General features: G+C 43.2%; 3 protein-coding genes across 3 annotated transcripts in view; 1 reads left to right on the forward strand and 2 right to left on the reverse strand.

Moving 5' to 3' along the window:
- lyrm4 (LYR motif containing 4) overlaps positions 1-2,933 on the forward strand; it is a 32,451-nt gene extending 29,518 nt beyond the window's left edge. The window contains exon 3 of the mRNA XM_022766485.1: positions 1,701-2,933. Coding sequence (XP_022622206.1) covers positions 1,701-1,748 — 48 coding nt within the window. The 3' untranslated portion in view covers positions 1,749-2,933. The remainder of the gene's footprint in view (positions 1-1,700) is intronic.
- A 2,022-nt stretch (positions 2,934-4,955) lies between these two features.
- Positions 4,956-6,766, reverse strand: ppp1r3g (protein phosphatase 1 regulatory subunit 3G). The gene is made up of 2 exons (XM_022766511.1): positions 5,492-6,766; positions 4,956-5,362 (listed from the first exon to the last, which is right to left on the reverse strand). Exon 1 carries the CDS (start codon positions 6,464-6,466, stop codon positions 5,642-5,644), a length of 825 nt encoding a protein of 274 aa, XP_022622232.1. The 5' UTR covers positions 6,467-6,766; the 3' UTR covers positions 4,956-5,362; positions 5,492-5,641.
- Positions 6,767-9,125: 2,359 nt separating this feature from the next.
- On the reverse strand, positions 9,126-12,547 carry LOC111237397 (cytochrome b5-like). The gene is made up of 5 exons (XM_022766482.1): positions 12,207-12,547; positions 10,360-10,488; positions 10,212-10,241; positions 10,000-10,034; positions 9,126-9,591 (listed from the first exon to the last, which is right to left on the reverse strand). Exons 1-5 carry the CDS (start codon positions 12,342-12,344, stop codon positions 9,507-9,509), a joined length of 417 nt encoding a protein of 138 aa, XP_022622203.1. The 5' UTR covers positions 12,345-12,547; the 3' UTR covers positions 9,126-9,506.
- Between the last annotated feature and the right edge of the window lie 5,883 nt (positions 12,548-18,430).

Raw genomic sequence — 18,430 nt, forward strand, 5'->3', positions numbered from 1 at the left:
AAACTGCTTTGGCAATAACATGTTTTTGTTCATGCTAATAAAGCTGCTTTTGAATTTGACTTTAAGAGAGAGAGGTAGAGAGAGGTAGAGTATGAGAGAGAGAGAGAGAGGCCGTCCCTTTGTTAGGAGCCACAGCCGCAACAATTTACATGAGGGCCAAGCCTCCTCACAGCTGATTGGTCCAGAGCAGCCCGCCTCCCTCCAGCGCCATACTCCAGCCAATCAGGACATCACTCACATGGGGTGGGACACACACACACACACACACACACACACACACACACACACACACACACACACACACACACACACACACACACAGGAAAGGGTGTTTTCTGATGGAGGGAGGGGACAGAGAGCTGAGGTGGATGATGGGTAGTGAAGTTATTAGTGGGTGGATTCTGCCCCCTGGTGGCACTGCAGTGATACAACCACACACACACACACACACATCACTCTCTCATTAGAACACTGGTACAGGACGACTTCACACTGTAAACACTCCAACACTGAGACCTGGACATCGTTCACATGTCCAGGAGACAAGGAGATAAGCACACAGAGGGAGAGAGAGACAGGTGGAGACCATTGGAGATAGAGAGAGAGACAGGTAGAGACACAGAGAGAGACAGGTAGAGACAGATGGAGTCAGAGACAGGTGGAGACAGATGGAGACAGAGACAGGTGGAGACAGGTGGAGACAGCCTGGACATACCAGGAAATGATCAAAGAATGAGACACAAGCTGAAGCTGAAGGTGTAAAGTTAAAGGCTCAGAGGAGAGGAGCATGATGGGAAAAGACCCGTCAGTCAATCGATCGATCAATCAAACTTGTAAAAGTTGTGACTGTCTTGTTGAGTAATGTTGTGACGTTACCACGACGACAAGTGAACTGTGTGTTCAGAGACAAAGCAACTCCATGTTCAGAACGTGTGTGTGTGTGTGTGTGTGTGTGTGTGTGTCATATTCTCTGGATCAGTCTGTCATGTTTCTGTACAGAAAAAGAGAAAATCAATTGTGGACTGTGGCCCAAGCACACACACAGAACAGTCCTCTGACTGGAGGGTGAGACCAGGATGGAGTCTCCACAGGTTCATGATCTTGTGACGATGACGCTGTGATCACATGATCTTCGACACAGAGACTCTTTAAACTTTGACTGTGTTTTGGAGGGAAATCGATGAAACTTTGACACGACTTTACACGTCATCCAGAGAATCTCTCCCTCTCTCTCCCTCTGTCTCTCCCTCTCTCTCTGTCTCTCTCTGTCTCTCTCTCCCTCTCTCTCTGTCTCTCTCCCTCTCTCTCTCTCTCTCCCTCTCTCTCTCTCTCTCTCTCTCTCTCTCTCTCTCGTCTGTTCGCTTTTTATTCCTCTGCAACGCCGGCGGCCATTTTGTTTTCCGTCCGTTCGTCTCATTCTCGTGGACACGATATCTCAGTCACACCTTGACGTTCATTCACTAGAAGTCAACGGTGAACTGATTAGATTTTGGTGGTCAAAGGTCAAAGGTCAGTGTGACCTCACAAATCACTTTTCAGCCATTACTCAAGACTTCACAGTAATTATGACAAAGTTTCACACAGATGTTTAATTGTTCTCTGACTCTGGAGAAACAGGAAGTGACCTGGAACTGGTCTGAGGGGCGGAGGGATACGACCACGAGGAGGTGACTCTAGTTCTTCTGTTTGTGTCTCTGCAGGTGTCCATAGGGAAGATGTACGGGGCCCAGAAGATCGTGGTGGAGTAACAGCTGCAGGAGGAGGAGGACGGTACCTTCAGAGACGGGAGCGACCCACCGCCCTGACATCACCGCCGACCGCCATCCTGCTTCTTCTCTGTTTTAATCTGACACGTCCGTCACTGGGTGGAGGTGTGAAATGCATTGTGGGAGATGTAGGACTAAAGGAGTAAAGCTGTGAAGTACCTGAAGTTTGTTTGGAGTTTAGATGTTGATGTTTTCAGGGCTGCACTGATCACATTATTGATTATTGATTGCTGCGTCCACTTCAGCTGTGACTAATTATCATTCATTTATCACTTATCATTTAATCTGATCAAGATACTGGAAAATGTTTCCGAACCCCAAAGATGTTGTTCACCACCGTCACAGGAAGGTTTAATTACAGACGAGTCGTCGTCGTTTGACCAGAAACTTATTTAAAGTCGTCACATTGATTCATTTGAGCGATTGAACAGGAAGAAATCATCAAGTGTTTGACAAGAAGAGAAGAGAGATTATAAATTTACAACATGTAACAACATTTAGTTTCTTATAAACGTTTCTTCTTCATGTGTTCAGTCCATCACCTCTGATTCAGACACTGTGGAAACTAATTGGCTTTACTAACGGGTTTTATTTGGACTGTAGGAGGGACGTGGTGTGGCTGGTTACTGGTTCCCACAGCTTCCAGTGCAGAGACTCGCTCTGTATGAGACCGAGACCAGGATCTGTCCCTGACCTGAACCGGGTGCTGTGAGAGTCTGAACAGAACTTTAAAGACCCGATCGTCCTTCAGTCGCTCGGAGTAACCGGAGGACGTTCAGAGTCTCGGACGTGGAGACGGACTCCAGGTGGCGCTGTGGTTCGGACAGAACCGGGTCTCTCTCAGTCCGGCTCGTCCTTTAGCAAACTGCTTCAGTTCATAAGAATCGAATCCACTCAGAGATCAGACGACACGTGAGCGTTTAAAACCAAAAATCCAAAATCAAAATGGCAGACGCTTCGTTTTCTTTCTGTGACCTGACACAGGACTCGTCGGCCAATCACGTTGACCTGTGTCTGATCGATCAGTGCATCCCTGACTGTCCCTTTGTTAGTGTTATTTTTGTATTAACGCGCACAATTAGTCCGTCGTACATGAGGTCGTCTCGTTGTGTAACCCCGAGCGACGGAGAGGAAGTCACACAGACAAGAATAAAGTGGTGAAACTCATCTGTGGCTCAGTGTTCTGTCAAACGACCTTTCTCTTCTTCTACAGCAGAATGCAGACGCCGCGCCGTCACACTCTGACTGAGGAGGTGATGATGTCACAGGAAGTCCATCTTCCTCACTGACTGTCAAAGTTAAAGCCGTTAAATAAAGTGGGACTGAAAGAGAAGAGACTGTTGATCATCACAGTCTCACAGGGAATAATTATTATTTTATATCATATCTTCATATCATATATTACAGCACATTATTTTACATTATATTATATTATTGTAGGTTTTATTTTTATCTATTTCTGTCACCAGTATTTCAAAGTAAAAGTAAGAATCTGACTTTGGTTTAACTCGACCCAGATCCGTGTGTGTGTGTGTGTGTGTGTGTGTGTGTGTGTACCATGAAGCGCACACACAAACAGCGTGACTGGATGTAGCAGCAGATGAGGTGAGCTCAGAGGTGCGTTTGGTCGGGGGGGGTGAAGGTGAAGGAGGTGACTGACACACAAGGTCCCACCAGCTGCTATAAATAGACCCATCTGTTGGTTTAAGGACGAGCACGGTGGCCCACTTCTACACACACACAAACACACACACACACACAAACACACACACACAGAGGTGTAAAAGATCACATTGCTCAATCAGTGATTGCTGTTTCATCAGACGAACACACACACACACACACACACACACACACACACAGGAGGTTTCTGCAGAGTCACGCACGTGTTCTGGTCCACACAGAGGACTCCAGACTGGATCCTGACCCAGGACTCCCTGCTGACGGTCCACACTGCCAATTTGGCATCGAACCAAAGAGAGAAATTATCCTGCAAATCAAGTTTCATTCATTCTCTCTGAGGCGACGTCACGTGACCCAGTTTTCTCTTTTCACGTCTGAGACGGACACGAGACTCATGAACCATCAGAACAGGAAGAATTCATTTAGTCAGTTACTGACTGAGCGATGAATCATCCGATTGTTTCAGCCTGAAATAAATACAAATAATTTAAAAGTAAAATAAACATATTTAGAATAAGTTAGAAAACTGATTTTACAATCCGCATCTTATTTCATGTTGAATTCTGGATTCTGGCTCATTTTTATAGAAACTCCAGCTGCTTTGAATCCGCTGCTCTGAACACTTCTGTTCTCCACAGCACGCAGCTAAGGCTCATGGGTATTGTTGTTTTTAGAGGCAGCTGAGTTTCTTAAACTGCTTGATTTGAAAGTTGAATGTGGTGGCAGCAGTTTTCTCACAGCACAGGATGAGAGGTGCGCTTCATATTCTCACCAGTACAGAATCACTGTGAGAACGAGCCGCTGACTGTCAAGTGCTTTCCGTGCGCTGGTCTGAGTCTCTGGGTCGAGTTGAGGTCGTGAGGTCACAGCTCTGACAGTGAAATATCTCTGCATCACCCTGAAGCTGTGTCAGTGTTGACACACCAAACAGATGTGGTCAGGTGTGTCAACAGGACCAGGTCTGGACTTTGGTCGTGGTGTAAAGAGGATGGACGGCGTCGCTGCGCTCACGATGAAACAACCTGCCACATGTTATATGTTGATGACAGAAACATCTGTCAGGTGTTCAATCTGAGTCTGGACCAGAACCAGCATCAGTGATGGTGATGCCATTAGCTTTAGCATGCTAACATGTTAGCTTTACTGTCCGGTCCAGGAGATGCTGAGCCACACTGATCAGTTTGGATCCATCTTTACACTGTTGTAAATATTAGAGTGTAAGTGGTGTGTTTGGTGCGTGTGTGTATGTGTATACACCCCCCCCCCCCCCCAAAAAAAAAAAAAAAACTTTACTCAAGGGCCACTTCCTAGCTTCATCCAGTCCAGAGGTTTCAGTCACATCTAACAGTCTTCCTCAGTAAACATGTCCAATCATGTGACCACATCTGAACAGATGCAGTAGAAAGCTGCAGGAAAAGCTAGTAAGTGGGGTCTTAAAAAAGGTAAAATTAAAGACGCTGATTCGTTTGATCAGAATTTATTGTTTGACAAACTCCCGCCCTGTGTGTGGCAGAGCAGCGCACCTGAGTGACGTAAGACACGCCCACTGCTAACATTCCTGATTCTTATTAAACGCACCATCAACACGGGTGACGTCATTTGTCACTACAAGGCTGCACAAAGAGACGTGACAGCTGCACCTGCCGCTCACCTGGAGCAGCCAGTAAACATCAAACCATTTGCCATGCACAGCTTTTATTTTGAAAAGAATACACATCCTCTTATAACAGATAAAGCAGCAGTGAGACAGACACTTGTGTTACTGATTGTAATCGTTGTCCATTAAAGCTCAGAACATCCAGGAGGCTGACGTCACTAACGGGTCATGAGAGAGTCCGTTTGATCCGACTGGAGGTTCAGAAAAAAACATCAATAATGTGTCTTGTGTTGTTGTCCTTCAGAAACACGTGGAGCTTCCGGTCAGAGGTTTGTGATGAGACGGAGACAGATTTAGGTTAGAAAAAGGCGCGAAATGATCATTTAGAAGTCAAAGAAACAGGTGATGGAGGCAACATCTGGGACAGGTAGTCCCCTGAACTCACCACACAGATGATGTGTTTATTCACCAGATGCAGCAGCTGCATGTCACTGCGTTTCTTTCAGCACTCGGAGCGGATGTAGAGCGTTTTACGCACAGATGGACAACTTTTTACGCACGGATGGAGAGCTTTTTACGCACAACGCAGAGCCGGTCAGGTGGCGTGGAAAGCGGCGCTGACGAAGGGCGCGGTGCTGGGCATGCAGTGGTACCTGAGGGTGTAGTTCTGCCCCTCGTTGTTGTCCCAGAACTCCCCCTCCTCATTCCTCAGGTACACGGCGAAGTGCACGGCCGAGCTGGTGTCCATGAAGGGCGGTGTGTACACGGTGAAGTTGAACCGCTCACCCACAAATTGCGGCTGATCCGCGGCCACGTTCAGAGCCTGCGCGTCCACGTGGGACAGCCAGTCGTTGAAGGTGTACCTTACCCCGACCTCCTTGTCGGTGCAGCCGGTTAAGACCCGGATCTGCCCCCGCAGGTCAAACTGGGTGATGGTGACCTTCTCCAGGCAGACGCGGAGCAGCCGGACCCTGCGCTCCGTGTCCCGGGGCTCCGGGAAGCACGCGAACAGACGGTCCGTGTCCAGGTTGGACTTGAAGCTTTGGCACAGGTCGTTCAGTAGGTCCTGCTGCTGCTGTGGCGGGAAGCTCTTGTGCCTGGACAGAACTTTGTTCGGGATCTGCGGCTCCTCCAGCGAGCTGAAGTGCTTCACACTGGCCAGGTTCAGGCCCATGGAGTCGGCGAACTTCACCCGCTTCCTCTCGTTGCTCCCGGGGACACCGTCCAGGAGCGCGGCCGGGTAGGCGGGCAGGGACTGCGCTCTCCTCCGGTCTCTCATGAACCTCTCCAGGCGGGAAGCGTCCGCCTCGTCGTCCAGATCTCCTTCCTCCTCCTCCTCCTCCACCTCCAGGCCGTTCTCCACTGATTGCCCCGGGGAGGAGGGCGACTCTCCCCCGGTGTGGGGCGGTGAGCGGGACATTTCTGCCCGGCAGCCAGGCGGCCTGCGTGCCTGTGTGTGTGTGTGTGTGTATGTGTGTGTGTGGGGAGCACTACACAGGAGTCCCGGTGCGGGGCCGCTTGTATAGAGAGACTCCCGCCCCCTGCAGAGAACTACGTGTTGGTGACAACAGAGCGCGTGCAGTGTTCCCAGGCTGCAGCTGATGTCACGCACGGAAACACGCGCACCGTCACGTAAGAAACATCAACTGTCACCTGCTTCAGTGCAACAGAACAGAGACGGTTTAAATAGGCTGCTACATCATCATCATCATCATCATCATCATCATCATCATCATCGTTAGTGAACTACATGTAATTAAACTAGTTGAGCTACATTTTGCAGTAACATGTTCACAGTGATTCAAGTGGTAAAATCATTTCTCTCAAGTTACAACTGAAACAAATGAAGCATTTTTATTTTTATTTTCCCATTGTTTCTCTTCCGTCATCGAACCACGTTGACCAGCCCCCACCACACCTGACCTCTGTGACCGTGACGTAGAATGAAACAAAAGTTTCTGGAAAGTAAAAGATTATGATTTCATGTTAATGCCGTTAATAATTCTCCACAGAAACTGTTATAGATAGTTATAACACAACATGTAATAATACAATATAATATAAAGTCATTATAATATGCATATCATTAAGTATCTATTAATTGATTATCAATCCTCTGGAGGTGTTATTTTTTGGCGGGACTGTGGCGGTGAAAGAGTCTTTATCAACAAGATATGGAGCCTGTGATCCGGATTATTAAACACATGTTTTCATGTTGGTTATGTTTTTAATTATGGTGATAAAAAAAATAAAAGTTTAAAAAGACAAATTAAAAACAAACAAACAACAACAACAACAACAGCTCGAGGATAAATAGTTTCTGAGAATGAGACAAACATCACAATCATGTTGTTATGTAATGGCGGGTCCACGTGGACCCAACAAAGTGCGTCACCCAGCATCAAGTAAACAAACACATGACGTCATTACTCTGAGGTCACGCTGTTTTAAAGGTTAATACACGGAGACTTTAACTGTTTCATGACTTCATGATGTTGAAATTCATTTAATTAATCAGTTTCTCGCTGTGGACAAAGTGTCACTTCAGACCTTTGGCCACTAGAGGGCAGCAGCTGCTTCTGTGCTTCACTGAGACCTCTCACTCCGCTCTGATTAAAGTGGAGGAAGAAGAAGATTCACATCTGAAGGAAAAGAACTAAAACTGAAGTTTCAGCAAATCAAATTAATTCTATTCTTAATTCTATTGTAATTTATTACATTAATATTGTTATTGACATTTTTTCTTTGATATTTTAATTCCATTAATTGATGGTAATTAATTACGCTTTGGCAACACATAGAGAATGTCAGCACAGTAAAACCTGTTGATCTGAAACTTGAAATTGAGAGTGAAGAAGAAGAAACAAAGTCCTGGTTCTGGTTCTGGTTCTGGTTCTGGTTCTGGTTCTGGTTCTGGACGTTTCACTCATCTTTGTTATTTTTTAAATACTGGATCACTTGAACAGTGAAATGAAACCCTCCAACAGGTTTGAGGTGAAAGCAGGAAGAGTTTGTATCATTTCTATGAGTTAGTCTGATGATCCGTCTGTTCCACACCTTAAATCCACCAGGTGGCGCCGCAGGACGGAGCGTTGATGAAGAGTGAGTCTGAGCTGCACTCATGTTGAACATCAGTCTGATACAGCTGGTAACAGCACACCACACCCTCAGCTCACCACAATAAAAGAAGTTTCATCACCAAATGAGATTTCAAAATAAAACTCACGTCCCTCTCAGGACAAACATGTTCCTACACGTGTAAATATTCTGTCATTACATCAGTTTGTTTTAAAGCCTCTGATCATGAGTTCAGGGACTAAAGGTCCAACGCATCGTTTTACATAAATCATGACAGACACACTCTCAGCTTATTGGCATTTATTACCCAGCATGCACTGCATCAAGGTTAAAAATCTCAGGGTTTGCGTAACTTAGCTGAGCTGTGATAATATAAATTAATGTTATTTTATCTTGGTTTAAGTTTTTTATAAACTCAAAGCTCAAACATAAGAAATAAAGTTGTTTTCTGAATCATCCAGATTTAAATTTATCGTTTCATCGTGTTTCCTGTTTGTTTTAATGTGGACAGTTTTATTTCCCTGCACACTGAGGTCTGTGACCTAATGGATCCTTTTCTTTTTCTAAAACCTTTTTTTCCTACTGGTTTCTGTTTTTATTTTCATTTACATATTTTATCATCTACTGTCTATTTATTATTACAGTTCAATGACAGTATGAATGTGCTCAGATTAACATGTAAAACGTACTGACAAACGTCCAGAAACTTCACTTTCTAGCTTCAGTTTAAATCTGAGCTCAGGTGAAATTTAATAAGTCGAGTCCTCATCATTAATATGAAAATAATCCGATGCATTAAAGTCTAATGTCACAGTTTTACCTGGAGAGTTTGAGTGTTGATCCAGAGGCTCCTGCAGCTTCATATGAAGTTCATATAAAAACAGGTTTCAGTGTTTCCTGCTGGTTCAGGACTAAACTTCATTCACACTCAGGTCCAACACACCAGCACTGCGCGTGAAAGTCACATGACTGCAGTGTGATGACATCATCACGCTGTTAGCTGCTGATTACATCTTTATGAAATCATTTACATTCAGTGACACAGATATAAAAAGATACAACAAATTATACATCCAAGATTTCAAATCATTGATTTTAGAAAACATTTCACAATATCACAGTAAATTCAACAACGTGAATGACTTCATTAACATAATGCCATCTGATTGGTTGGTTAAACAGCATGAAATGCATCATGGTTATTGTAGGACGTAGAGTTAGTGATCCTTGAACAGACATTTCCCTCTGTGATGTTTTTAATCCACTGGTCTGCAGCCGCCGCTCGTCCTCACACCTCATTGGCTGCTGCAGCTGTCAATCATCAGTCTGGGAAAATGGCTGTAGTGCCTGCTGATGACATCACAGCTGCGTGTCTGATGATGTCACTCGCTCTCTGTGGTGTAGATGCGGTACATCAGCGTGATGATGGCCGCCACCAGAGAGGGAATCAACCAGTTAGACCACCAGCTGCAAGAGAGAGAGAGAGACAACTAGTTAACTAAACCAGTTAGACCACGAGAGAGACAACTGGTTAACTAACTAACTAACTAACCGACTAACCAGTTGGAGGAGAAAAACAGACAGCTAATTAAACGTGTAACTAAATAACTAACCAACCAATCAACCTGTTATACCCCCAACTGAGACTTAACTAACCTGTAAACCAGCAGAAAGACAGCTGGTTAAATATTCAACTAACCAATGAGATCACCCCCTGGTGTGAGGCAACTAACTAACTAACTAACTAACTAACTAACTAATTAACTGACTGACTATCATAGGCTATAATACAATACAGTGAGATCAGTAATCTTCTGATGTTTTTCTGTGTGTGTGTGTGTGTGTGTGTGTGTGTGTGTGTGTGTGTGTGTGTACCTGTTGTCGTCCTTCAAAGTGGTCACCAGTGTTTCCTGTAAAACACAAACCACAGACATCATCATCATCATCATCATCATCATCATCATCATCATCATTTTTTAGTCCCTTGTATGCGTCAAGTTCGAAGAAAACTTGATCCTACATTTCCCATAATGCAACTCCACAGCACCTTCATTAACATGTAACACAAGTCAGACTTGTTCTCTTACCTCAGGCTTGGCGAGCTTGTCTCTGTCGTCCTGCAGACACACACACAGACAATTATTATATCAGCTCTGTTACACTTAGTTTTTACACACACACACACACACACACACACACACACACACACACACACACACACACACACACACTGACCGGGTGCAGCTCTCCTATCACCATGTCAGCAGCCATCTCTCTGGCGTCGCTGGAGTGACCGACGTCCTCAAAGCTCTCGGTGGCGTTTCCTCCCGCCTGCTCCCTCAGCACCTCCTCTCCTCCGGGGTGCTGAGACGAAAAACAAACACACAGAACACACCTTTGACCTTTGACCTTTAGTCACCAAATTCTAATCAGTTCATCCTTGAGTCCAGGTGAATGTTTTTACCAAATTTGAAGAAAGTCCCTCAAGGTGTTACAGAGATATCACAAGGCCAAAACCATGATTTGTGAGGTCACCGTGACCTTGACCTTTGACCTTTGACCCCCAAAATATAATCAGGTCATTCTTTAGTCCTGGTGAATGTTTGAGCCAAATTTGAACAATAATGGCTGCTGCTCTGACTGTCGCTGGTGCGGAGGAATAAAAAGTCACAGCACATCTCAACAGAAGAGAAGAAGAAGAAGAAACCTGAGAGGTGTGGCAAAATAATCTCAACTCAAACGCCCACTCACTGAATTTTTAGAGCTTACAACTACATGTCATGGTCTTCTTCAAATGTCACTGAGATTTCTTTGTCACATGTGATTTTCTCTCCTCAAACCATCATTAAAAAAACATGGTGACACTTTACAAGAGCAGAGATAAAGCTGCTGGATGTAAAGCGTCTGTCCAGGTGAATCTCTCCAGGTGAATCTCGTCGCAGGACATTGTCCAGTTACACACACTAAGATGTCCGAGTGTCTCCGTCTCAGTGTCCTGCCGATGATTTACCACAGCCTGTGATACGAGGCTGCAGCTTTAAGAGCAGAAACACACAGATGTGTTTGTCTTGGAGTGAACCATTAAACTCAGCTGCTGCCAGATGTTAAGAAACAACTGGATCCACTGACCCCAAACTTCCCTCCAACATCAACAGGATTGCTGTTCAGTCTCGTCACACTATCAGACGCGTCTCCGTTTCGTGCCGTTGCTGCGGTAACTCGACCCCTGGAGACTGGGTTAGCTATCGGACGACACGCCCATACCTTGAACCCTGTACGGCAGAACACCTGTGGCAATAAAAAGGCTGGATCCAGTTGACTGGTCAAAGGTCAAAGGTCAGTCAGCCACAGTAATTAGGCGGAGTTTTATTCTGACGGTCTATAAGTTCATTTAAATAAATGATGGCTTTATAAGGAGCTTTTATCTTGAAGGAAATTCTTGGTTTCTCTGTAATTAGACGCAAATGACGTGGTTCACTTCAGGAAAATAAAACTGTGAATTATAGTTGAGAATTTGAAGGATCTGCTGTCCGGTCACAGTCCTCACTTGCACTTCCTGTTATCACATGAACTCTTGTAAAGTTCATTCACAGACACGCATCAGTGAATCAGTGTAAAATCTAAGGCAGTTTTGTGACCTTACTGTTACAGGTATGCCCAGGGCCCCGTTAGACCCCCCCCACCCCCCACCTCACCTGTGCAGGTGTTCTTTGTTTCCTAAAAATCTTCTTTAATGTTTTTCTAAATCTCTTAAATATCTCTATCAGTGTTGACCTTTAGAGAATCCAATACTTATCATCTGAAATCTGACATATCCAATAATACTTACCTGCTGCACAGCTGCAGTTTGACTCATATCATATTCAGTGTCCCACACACACACACACACACACACACACACACACACACACACTGACAGCTAACCATGCATTCATTTTAAAGTTATTTGATACTCAGATATTACAGATGTCTGGTTACGTGTGTGTGTGTGTGTGTGTGTGTGTGTGTGTGTGTGTGTGTGTGTGTGTGTGTGGGATCTGACCACCCCCTGTTCTGTGTCCTGCTGTGTTAGATTTCCTCACCTCCTCCAGAAACTTGGTGACATCGTAGACTTTGTTGTGGATGATGATCCACGTTGATTTGAACGTGTTCTGCTCCTCGATCTCTGACAGTCTGTAGTATTTGACTCCATCGGGGCTCTTCTCCTCCTTTTCACCCATTTGTGTCCCTGGAAAGTCGGGCAGGTCGAACGTGAAGAGCCGCAGAGAGGCGACAGGAGCGGTGAAACGTCCGGTCCGTGATTATATAATCCCACCGAGTGTGTCGGGACCGTGACTCCGCAAACACACCGACATTTACCCCAGTTTCTATCAACGACACGGTCCCAAGTTTCAGCGCTGGAGAGCTCACCGCTGTCAAGGTAGACACAACACATCACGTGACTTCTGGCCTCTACTTTCAAAATAAAAGTCAGGTTGCTTTATGTGCTGTATCTTCATTTTAACACAGAAAAAAACAACATACTTTGTGGCAAATGTTTAGCCTTCTCTATTATAAATACTATTTTTAAAAACGTTTTCACAGCCATAAAAGTCTCTGGTTGATGCCAGCACTAGTTTCTCTCTCGTGTAGCATTTCATTCAAGTCATATAGCAAGACAGGTATTTTTCAGCTTTACCCATACAGAAATATAATATATGACTTATACTGTTTGTCCCGTGACAGTGATGTTGCCATATATGTCAACTATAAGGGGATATATTATTATCACATATACACATCACATATATATGAGGATATGAGTTCATAACTTATATGAAATACCCATAGTGACATTTGTATACATATATATATATATATATCAAAAATATCTATGTAAAAAGTATGTGTTAACATTATATATTTTATTTATTTATGCAAGTTTATTAAAACAACATATATGTTAAAAAATTTAAAAAATCTATATGTTTATTTGTGTTTTTCTTATTAATTTCTTATTTCATATATAGAAATTCAATATATGTACATCTGTTACAATTGTGTATGGGTAATAAAAATGCAATATGCATCACAGGTTTACTTTGGTAGTTTCCCATAATACTTCATAAAACTGTATTTTGTATAATATCTGTGTGTTGGTGTGGATCTGATGGAGTTATGTTTTACTTGCAAATTAAATTCTGTACCATTCATGTTTTGTTGTGCAAATCAAGCAAGGAGATACTGTTTGGAACTTTGGAAACACTCGTTCTTTTGCCGTGCAGAGAGAGAATTTCTATTGTCTAGATGTTCAGATGAGTTTTCCTGGAAGTAACTTTATCAGGGTTTCATCTTTCACAAGATTAGCTCTGTGATTTGAACGTTAAGATAATATACAAGTGGTACGAACATATGTCAGAAACTTTGTTTGGGTTTGCATTAAAATAATTTTATCTACATTGTAAAGTGTATTATTTTTTTTAATTCTTCTATTCTATTTAACATCAAGAGAGAAACAGTTTGTGGCTACAAGACAACACTTTGTATTTGATTATTTTTAGGTAAGCTACTCCTACATTCAGTATTGAGCAACTCATTAGGAACAAAGCAAAAATACATTAAGGAAAATGCATTTGTATTCATTCTTTTATTCTGTGATCTCTAAAAATATGTTTTGTCGACTTTGAGATACTTTATTTTGAAAACGCTACGGTAATTTCCGGTCAGACCGTGTTTGTTCCTGCCGACTTTGCGCAGTCTCTAAGATCCTGGCACGGCCACAAGGACTGCCCCCGTCATCCTCCCAGCGCTGCTATTGGTCGTTCTCTGTCTTACCTTGGACTGGGACTCTCTGATTGGTCCTCACCGTGTCAGTCATCAGTGAGCTCTGGGCGAGAACGAGGCTAAAGTTCACTTCAGTTCAGCAGCTTTCAAGGAAACAGACTTCTCACGCGAGCAGGGAGCCGAGGCGTTATCTCACGTATGTCACGTAATGTGGGTTTCAATCCCCACTCGGGGCCGGTTACCGGGCAGCCGGAGGTCCGGTACACACAGCTGACTCGTACGTGTGGAATAGTGAGATAAATTTGCCCATTGTTTGGAAAAAGTACTACTTTTCTTCCCTCAGCTCTTTCCCGCCGACTCCCAGCCAAAGATTGTGTGTTGATAAGTTGTGTCACTCCATAGTAAAAAACAACACCCACGCTACCGAGTGTAACTTGTAGCTGTGGATGTTAATAGAAATTCATGCTCTATAAATGAACCTTTGACATTGCAAAAGGAGTTGAAGTCTCTTAAAAATATAACTTAAATTTTTCATACTCATTTAGTTACAATTGTAAACCTACAGTCCCACTAGATGGTTTAAAAGTTTTCTTAGTATTCTTTCTCCTCTTCCGGGAATTTAAGATATTTAAAAAATTGTTGTAGACATATCTCTTTAATTTTCCTCAAATGAAATAAACACGAACCTAATTTCAGGTGATACGCCTAGCTGTTTATGACAGAAGGGATTTTGTTTGTGTAAGTGCAGTCCGAGTGAGACCGCTTTCCTGTCCTCACCCATCTTTAGCTAAAAGGACTATTGTTCGCAGGTCTTGCTTTGTTAAATCGTCTCTTTAATGCAACGATTTCCGTAAGACTGTAATTTCCCCTAGTAAATAACAATTTAACGGTCTAATGTAAATGTAAATATAAGGTTGGTGGTTTGACATTAATGTAAAATCTGATAAAAGCTAACTAGCTAGGTGGTTTCGGGGTCAAGGCTACATTAGGTGAGTTACACGGATTTAAGGCTTAAGCTAGCTATTTGAATTGTTGATTACGTTTTTGATATATTTAGTTTTACAACTTAAGCTGTGAAAACGTTGTTATGTTCACTGGAAGTTACCAGAGAGCAAAGTTTTTTGTTAAAATTATCATAAAACCGTGTCAATGTCAGGAGTGGCTATAAAGGGGCCGGGGCTTTTCCTTGTTGGCTGCTACACAAATACACAAGAGGCTAACAGTTTATGTGTGGGCTGTTTCTAATCCGCTTTACATGAATAATAAAGTAAAAAAATAAAAATAAATGTGTGGCCGAGAAGCTCAGAGAAAAGTTAAAATTTAGAAAAATCAAAGTACTTCAGGTAATTGTGCATCTAGCAGCAATAAATCTGGAGACAGGAGGACCGCAGCTCCCAGTGAGTCCAGTTCAAATCCCAGTCAAGTTTCACAGCACAGGAGGCAGAAGAGGAGAAGAAGCCAGTCTGAGTTAATTTACCAGGATACTGTTGTAGCATCATTTTCTGCTCTGGTTTCAGCAGAAATTCAAATTCACTAATGAACTAAAGTACTGAAAGTCTGTGTGATCAGTTAAGATAAACAGGATTTTATCACAAAGATCCAATGAAGGAAGAAAATCCACTAAAACTAAATAATGTCTGGGGCTGAATTTACTGTCGAACAGCCCAGTTTGAATTGTAATCTTTACACTCTCTGTGACTTGTAGCTCTGGTGGAGAGTGAAAAATAGAAATACCCTTTACTACCGTGCAAACTGAACAGCAGGAAACACCAGCTACCTCACTATCAATGTTCACTTTGTGTGTGTGCAGGATGAGTGGAGGAGTCCAGCAGTCGTTGTTTTTCCTCGGGCTCCCAGACCTGAAGAAGCTGGTCTGTGTCACTCTGACGCTCCAGGAGGAGGATGAGGAGCCGAGGAGCAAACAGATCAAGACCTGCAGGTGAACGACATGATGAAACGCTGCTCCTCTGTGTTTTCAGTTGTAACACTCATTCGGGGGATGGGGCGGCCAGATGTGCTGGAGGTTGTTTAGAGGTGTGAGGTGAACTTGACCCAGGGCAGAGGACATGTATATCTGTGAGTTTACAGTGATTCTCCTGCTCAGTGTGAAGAACTGAGTTGTGTGTGTGTGTGTGTGTGTGCGTGCAGAGAGCTGGTGCTGCTGTACTCTGATGTCCTGGCCTCTCCTGCTCTGGACTCCTTCACAGACATCATGGTGGTCATGGCTGTAAGAAACTTTCTGTTTATCTGTTTCTGTTTCTGTCTCTGTCCTTGTGCTGCTGCAACATGTATCAGGTGTTAACAAGATATAAAGTGATATATATATAATATATATAAATAAATAAGTGACAGTTACCATGGTAAATCTCTGTGGTGAACAGAGTTAAACTTTCCAAACCTAACATGTCCTCGGTTTCAAGGTCTAAAACACACACACTTTCCCATTCCTTCGACAACCATGAATGTTTGCTTCTTCTAAAGTCAGATTTGTTCATTTAAATATTCATATTTAATCCCTAACCTAAATATTTATATTCCAGACATGTGTAAATATCTTTTATGAGCTATCATATAATTATGTGTTTAATATCTGATGAGTATCTCCAGGGTTTCCCTCAGGAAATTATTCAGCAGTGGCGAGAAGCCAACGAGTCCTCCCTTCTCGTAGTCACATGTTGTCATCAGCCACACTCATGATTTATCATGGTAGTTATGTGATGTTTTATTTCAGTATATCAAAGCAGAACCACCTCCACTGTAGAACAACTCTTAACCTCTGAGGACACAGGAAAGATTTATAAGTCTGTCTGTCTGTCTGTCTGTCTGTCTGTCTGTCTGTCTGTCTGTCTGTCTGTCTGTCTGTCTGTTTGTATAATCTCAGGAAACACTGTCAGCTTGTCTCACTGACTGACGGTTTAACAGGTTTTGACACACGATATTTCTTCACTGTGGAAACGCTGCACGAACACATCAGGCTCTGCACACACGTTACATACAGACACAGGCACACACACACACACACACACACACACACACACACACACACACGAGCCTGAGGGAAGTAGTCTGAGTGGAGGAGGGTTACAACGATGAGGAGGTGATTCTAGTATTTTTTTTAATGCTAGGTTTGTGTCACTTTTCCTGAGAGCTTCTAGGGATGTTTCCAAGGTACAAAAAGGTGAAAGGGAAATCAAAATTCAGGCCCAGAATCTCTGAGACCAAATAGATATATAGATATTTACTTTATTTATCCCCCAGGGGAAATTCATCAAAATGGCCCAGCCCTCTCCAAAAATATGTGCATGGTCTGCTGAAACCAATCCACACTCCCTCCAGCAGGAGACCGCCTTAATTTGGATTTCTGACTGTGGGTAATAAAAAAAGGATCAAAATTTTCCTTCAAAAATCTCTCCAAAACCAAGAGTTAGTGGAAGTAAACTGAGTTTCAGAATCAAGGTTTGTGCCACTTTCCAGTCCTTTTCGAGCGTCACATGAAACGTATGACTCAGTCTCAGAACATTAGCTTTTTGATAGTTGTTTCCATGTAGATGACCAGTAATAATGTGAAATAATTAGTGTGTGTCTGTGTGTGGCTCAGATACATGTGTGTGTGCCCACACAACCCAAGCAGAGACATGCAGCTGAAATGGTCCGAATTCCTGACATTCCCTATGTGCCTTATCCACACACACACACACACACACACAGCAGAAGACTTTTACTGACGGCCCACATTGTTACCCAGCGTAACATAAACACGTCTCTCTCTGAATGAAATCAGGTCACAATCTGAAACTCTTCAAAAACAGGGAAATACTTTACATTATATAGAAGTTTTGTACCTTTGAAAACCTTTTAAAACGTGTGTTGCCAGGCAACCAGTTAAAGCTGGAGGAGGATTGTGGTGACTTGCAGTTTTTCTCACAGTCGTAAAAACATTAAACATTCTGCAGCTGCCAGGAGAGAACAAATTAAAACATTTCCTATTAATGTAATTACAAATGTAAATTAGATCCATGTCAACATCGTTTTTAGGGATTCATTTAGATAAGAGGAGATGTTGGTGTCCACACAAGCATTTTTAGACACCTGATACAGGATCAGAAAACATGGCTGACGATGGAAAATTAGCATCAGAAATATTCCCAATGTTCTTCACATTTCTGCATAAAAAATCACTTAAACAGTTTTTTCCAGCTGATGGAAACTGAGAAAATAAGATTTTATGTCCATGAATTGTAAAGACAGTTGAAGGTTGATGGACAGCGGCTCCATGTGTGTCTTACTCTTGTAGCTGATAAACTCTTCTCTTCTACAGATCCCGTTTTTCCACAGAGGCATCCTCCAGGTGTTTGGACAGAGACGCCGTCTGCAGGTGAGATGGACAGACGGAGTTCATGTCTCATGTCCCTCATGTTCAACATTTCAGTGTCCTTTTAGTTCATGAAAACTGGTGTGTGTGTGTGTGTGTGTGTGTGTGTGTGTGTGTGTGTGTGTGTGTGTGTGTGTGTATATATATATATAGCTGGGCTCTTCTCAGTGT

Source organism: Seriola dumerili, unplaced genomic scaffold (assembly GCF_002260705.1).
Source record: "Seriola dumerili isolate Sdu_G_001 unplaced genomic scaffold, Sdu_1.0 BDQW01000859.1, whole genome shotgun sequence".
Classification (NCBI taxonomy): domain Eukaryota; kingdom Metazoa; phylum Chordata; class Actinopteri; order Carangiformes; family Carangidae; genus Seriola; species Seriola dumerili.

What these genes read in the sequence shown, in the direction of transcription:
- ppp1r3g (XM_022766511.1), bottom strand. Translation starts at nt 6,466, where the DNA reads ATGTCCCGCTCACCGCCCCACACCGGGGGAGAGTCGCCCTCCTCCCCG.
- LOC111237397 (XM_022766482.1), bottom strand. Translation starts at nt 12,344, where the DNA reads ATGGGTGAAAAGGAGGAGAAGAGCCCCGATGGAGTCAAATACTACAGA. An exon ending in TGATAGGAGAGCTGCACCCG is followed by an intron (nt 10,242 to 10,359) that starts GTCAGTGTGTGT and finishes GTGTGTCTGCAG; the next exon opens with GACGACAGAGACAAGCTCGC. An exon ending in ACAAGCTCGCCAAGCCTGAG is followed by an intron (nt 10,035 to 10,211) that starts GTAAGAGAACAA and finishes TGTGTTTTACAG; the next exon opens with GAAACACTGGTGACCACTTT.